We start from the raw sequence: 4,711 nt of genomic DNA, 5'->3' as shown, positions 1-4,711 counted from the left end.
TCCCTTTGCTTCCCCAGCAGGTGGAAGGGAGCCCACCCGCGCCTATAAAAGGAAAGCCAGGGAAGGCAGCCCCGGGCTGGGACTGCCTGTCGGGTCCAGCCAGAGGGATTCCAAAGAGACCGGCGGGAAGCCCCAGGCTTGTAGTTCTGGCTCCCCGGAGCCCGGCTCTGCCCCAGCCGCGGTCCGGGAGCTCCGCGCGCCCTAACCGGGGGGAGGCGGCTGCTCCTAACCCCGCACCTCGGGAGGAGGCGCGCTCGGAGGGAAACCGCCGCAGCCTCCTGTGCCTCCGCGCTTAACAAACGGTTAAAGATTTTGGGCAGTGCCTCGCGGGGGGGGAGGAGCCAGGGGCCCAATCCGCAATTAAAGATGAACTTTGGGTGAACTAATTTGTCTGACCAAGGTAACGTGGGCAGCAACCTGGGCCGCCTATAAAGCGGGCGCGCCGCAGGGTTCGGAGCGCTGGAGACGGCGGCAGGTGGCGCGGGAGGCCGTGGCGCGCGATGGGGCTCCCGGCGCTGCTGGCTAGTGCGCTCTGCACCTTCGTGCTCCCGCTGCTGCTCTTCCTGGCCGCGATTAAGCTCTGGGACCTTTACTGCGTGAGCAGCCGCGACCACAGCTGTGCCCTCCCTTTGCCCCCCGGAACTATGGGGTTCCCCTTCTTTGGGGAAACCTTGCAGATGGTGTTACAGGTAAGGAAGCTTGGGGCGGGACTGGCTCGGCACCAACTTCCACCGAAGCCCGGGTGGGCGCCCCAGGGCGGGAGGTGACACAGGCTGGGATCAGGGATAGACCGTGGCGCGGCGCTCCTCGGCGCCCCCTCACGCCCGCTTCTCTCCTCCGGCAGCGAAGAAAATTCCTGCAGATGAAGCGCAGGAAATACGGCTTCATCTACAAGACGCATCTGTTCGGGCGGCCCACCGTGCGGGTGATGGGTGCAGACAACGTGCGACGCATCTTGCTCGGGGAGCACCGGCTGGTGTCGGTCCACTGGCCTGCGTCGGTGCGCACCATCCTGGGCTCTGGCTGCCTTTCTAGCCTGCACGACTCCTCGCACAAGCAGCGCAAGAAGGTGAGGGTGGGGGTGGCTGCTTCACGACGGGAAAGGGGACCTTTTGCTGGAGCTGTTCAGGTAGATTGATGGTGGGTGAGCACAGGCTGCATTGGGCATTGACTAGGAGCTTCTTACTTCCAGATTAGTTTTCCCAGCCGAGAAGTGCCTAGGGTCTGGCGGGCTTGGGGATGTCAGGAAGGAGACCCTAGAATGTGAGAGGGGCGGGAGGGGCCCGGTTTTAACATTCTCCCTCCTGGGGCTCAGGTGATTATGCGGGCCTTCAGCCGCGAGGCGCTCCAGTGCTATGTGCCGGTGATCGCGGAGGAAGTAGGCAATTGCTTGGAACAGTGGCTGAGCTGCGGCGAGCGCGGCCTCCTGGTCTACCCCCAGGTGAAGCGCCTCATGTTCCGCATCGCCATGCGCATCCTGCTGGGCTGCGAGCCGGGGTTGGCGAGCGGCGGGGACGCAGAGCAGCAGCTGGTGGAGGCCTTCGAGGAAATGATCCGCAATCTCTTCTCATTGCCCATCGACGTGCCTTTCAGCGGGCTGTACCGGGTAAGGGATGCATGCAAGGTGCGGAGCTAGGGGTGGTGGACTGGGGTGCCGGGCGTCTGCTCACTACCTTGCGCTCTCTGCGCCCAGGGTATGAAGGCGCGGAACCTCATCCACGCGCGCATCGAGGAGAACATTCGCGCTAAGATCTGCGGACTGCGGACAGCGGAGGCGGGCGGGGGTTGCAAAGATGTGCTTCAGCTGCTGATCGAGCATTCGTGGGAGAGAGGAGAGAGGCTGGACATGCAGGTGAGAGGTAGTTATGGGAAAGGCACTGAGGAGTTGGTCCCCTGGCTTTCCATGAGCGGGTCCTCTGGTCCTCTAAGAGTCTGCCTGCGGCTCAGCTTGCCGGAGTGGACAGTCAGCGGGGTTCAGATCCCAGGGAGGGGACTCGGAAGGTTGAAACACCAGGTGAAGAAGGTGGAGACACCGGGTCCGGAGAGCAGTGGAAGAGGCTGCAACGGAACAAAGGGCATCCTCTTGCCCTTCCAGATTTTGAAGGGAAAGTTGCAATTTGCAAAATGCAGATAAAGAATGTTGGGCGATTTTGATGCAGCTATGACTTTTAATTTAGGAGTCCCCAGGAGAGAGGGATCTTACTGACTTTCCTACTCCAGCTGAACTAAAAGGACTTTGCATTTTATTTGAAAATGTTGCTTTCCTTGACTTTCTGTCAGCAAACTTTTGGCCCTTCTCTTCCTTCCAGAACCCCCAGTTGGTTCCGAGAAATCGTTCAGTAAAATTGCATGCAGACCTGTAAAAACGTTGGTTTTTTTTTTTTTTTTTTGTAGGCACTAAAGCAAACTTCAACTGAACTCCTCTTTGGAGGACATGATACTACAGCCAGTGCAGCCACATCTCTGATCACTTACCTGGGTCTCTACCCACATGTTCTCCAGAAAGTTCGGGAAGAGCTGAAGAGTAAGGTAGGGGGTTTCTGGGGTTGAGGGTTTCCATTAGCTGAAGAAATTCAGCTGCTTCTCAGCCAACTTCCAATTAACTAAGTGTGATGCCTTCTCTTGAGTATTTTGCAAATGCAGGGTCAAGGGGTGGGAGGCCAGTAAAAAAAAAAAAAGAATTAGCTTTTTGAATAGAAAGGAAGGCGTCTTGAGCTGTGGTGCCACTGGGCAGGATTTGACCTTGTATTCCTGGCCCATCTCCACTTTTTCAGAATCTTGGAGAGTCACTTTCTTGGACTTGTGTGTTCAAGGGCATCAAGGGGGGATCCCTAGGTGGTGCTGGCATTGGAGGTGGTGATGGGGAGAAGCTTGGTGGTCCTGTGAGCAGCATTCTTTTGGAATTGTAAATCATGGATTTGGGCCAAAGGGTGAAGGCAAATGGTCACTGGTTGTTCTTCCCCATCACGCTCTCCCATCATGGGGCCCTTTGGGTTTAGCAGCCACTTAAGCCCTGTTTACATCTGCTGGGTTGATTTTATTGGAGCACAAAATAACTGTTCACCTTTATATGACTGTTTTGATAGGGTTTACTTTGCAAGAGCAATCAAGACAACAAGTTGGACATGGAAATTTTGGAACAGCTTAAATACATTGGGTGTGTTATTAAAGAGACACTTCGGCTGAATCCCCCAATTCCAGGGGGGTTTCGTGTTGCTCTTAAGACTTTTGAATTAAATGTAAGTTAAAAGTTCTCTCTCCCCAGCCCCTTTCTCTTGTGGTTTTAAATCTTCCCTTACTTCCCTGTGCATTACCTTACATTTCTTAAGCTTTTGATAATATTATCCTGACCCATATGGACACAAGATATCTGAATGTCTTTGTCTTGTTCTTTCTGCACCCCCCCCCAATAACCCACCTTTCTTTTAACTCATAACTCCTCCAGTGATATCAGTGATAGCTTTTGTTGTTGAAAGTTAAATTACAGTTTGTCAGTCCATGGACTTCATAATCTTTTGCAGGGATACCAGATTCCCAAGGGCTGGAATGTTATCTACAGTATCTGTGATACTCATGAGGTGGCAGATATCTTCACCAACAAAGAGGAATTTAATCCTGACCGATTTATGCTGCCTCACCCAGAGGATGCCTCCAGATTCAGCTTCATTCCATTTGGAGGAGGCCTTAGGAGCTGTGTAGGGAAAGAGTTTGCAAAAATTCTTCTCAAAATATTTACAGTGGAGCTGGCCAGGCATTGTGACTGGAGACTTCTAAATGGACCTCCTACCATGAAGACCAGTCCCACCGTGTGCCCTGTGGATGATCTCCCTGCAAGGTTCACCCGTTTCCAGGGGGAAATCTGATGGGCCCCAATGTCTAGACAGTGGACTCATTTGAAGTGTACCTGGGAGTTTTCCCATAGTGTCATGTTGATTTTATTATATTTAATTTCTAAATGTATATTATAATATTTATGTGACTCTACTATAATACCACAATCTTTAAATATCAAAATAATGAATTTGTATAGTTTCCAAATAAAGTAACATTTGAAAGGTGCTTGTCTTGCATTTAAGATTCCTATAGGGGAAACTAACCAGTTCAATATTTGCACTTAGTATATTTTACAATATTTAACCAATTTCTAAACATCTACATGCATGACTTTGTCATCTGTGCAGATAAGGTCTCAGTGAAGAAGATACTATCTGTTTTTCTAGAAAATATATGTTATACGTGTACATTACCCAAAGCTACATACATTTTTCTATTGTCATTTTGATTCCCTATTTTCCCCAAAGTTTTTAAAAGATTTTTTGGGGGTGGTTGCTTTACTTTTACTTTAGGAAAAATTGACTTTGAAAAGGTTACCCTTTAAGAATGATCACAGTCTAATAGAACATCTTCAGTCATAAGCTTATCATGTTTAATGAACATAAGAATCCCTGTTTGCTCATTGGGCCAAAATGGCTTTCTGAAATTAAGATTTTTAGGTAAGACACAGCCAGTCACTCTGATTATGGACAATTATTGACTAAAATGAGATAAAAAAATCACCGGCATGTTTCCTTTACGCAGAAGTTGCATATGAAGACAGTATTTCGAAAGGCCAGTCTCTGGTTTAGATAAGCGAGTCCAGGTTTTCTGTATTGAAAATAAGGCAGAAGGAGTAGATTTAGCAAACTGACAAGATAAAGTTTTTATCTATGCC

At 50.3% G+C, this 4,711-nt stretch overlaps 1 protein-coding gene across 2 annotated transcripts; it reads left to right on the top strand.

The window, feature by feature from the left end:
• Positions 1-409: 409 nt before the first annotated feature.
• Positions 410-4,054, top strand: LOC119234353 (cytochrome P450 26A1). 2 transcript variants are annotated; one of them, XM_037497239.2, is made up of 7 exons: positions 410-689; positions 845-1,069; positions 1,316-1,606; positions 1,694-1,852; positions 2,395-2,529; positions 3,087-3,239; positions 3,522-4,054. In XM_037497239.2, exons 1-7 carry the CDS (start codon positions 501-503, stop codon positions 3,861-3,863), a joined length of 1,494 nt encoding a protein of 497 aa, XP_037353136.1. In that variant the 5' UTR covers positions 410-500; the 3' UTR covers positions 3,864-4,054. The 2 variants fall into 2 exon arrangements, with proteins under 2 accessions (XP_037353136.1, XP_037353137.1); XM_037497240.2 differs by having other exon boundaries at positions 473-689; positions 1,442-1,606.
• Positions 4,055-4,711: the final 657 nt, after the last annotated feature.

The sequence above is a fragment of the Talpa occidentalis genome, unplaced genomic scaffold (genome assembly GCF_014898055.3).
Source record: "Talpa occidentalis isolate TD23 unplaced genomic scaffold, MPIMG_talOcc4v2.1 talOcc4.8, whole genome shotgun sequence".
Lineage (NCBI taxonomy): Eukaryota > Metazoa > Chordata > Mammalia > Eulipotyphla > Talpidae > Talpa > Talpa occidentalis.
The sequence above is the reverse complement of the archived record's forward strand: the minus strand, read 5'-3'. Positions and strand labels throughout refer to the sequence as shown.

Excerpts from the sequence above, each read along its gene's own strand:
- LOC119234353 (XM_037497239.2), top strand. The coding sequence starts at position 501 with ATGGGGCTCCCGGCGCTGCTGGCTAGTGCGCTCTGCACCTTCGTGCTC. Across the intron at positions 1,070-1,315 it reads CGCACAAGCAGCGCAAGAAG|GTGATTATGCGGGCCTTCAG; the intron begins GTGAGGGTGGGG and ends CCTGGGGCTCAG. Across the intron at positions 2,530-3,086 it reads GGGAAGAGCTGAAGAGTAAG|GGTTTACTTTGCAAGAGCAA; the intron begins GTAGGGGGTTTC and ends CTGTTTTGATAG.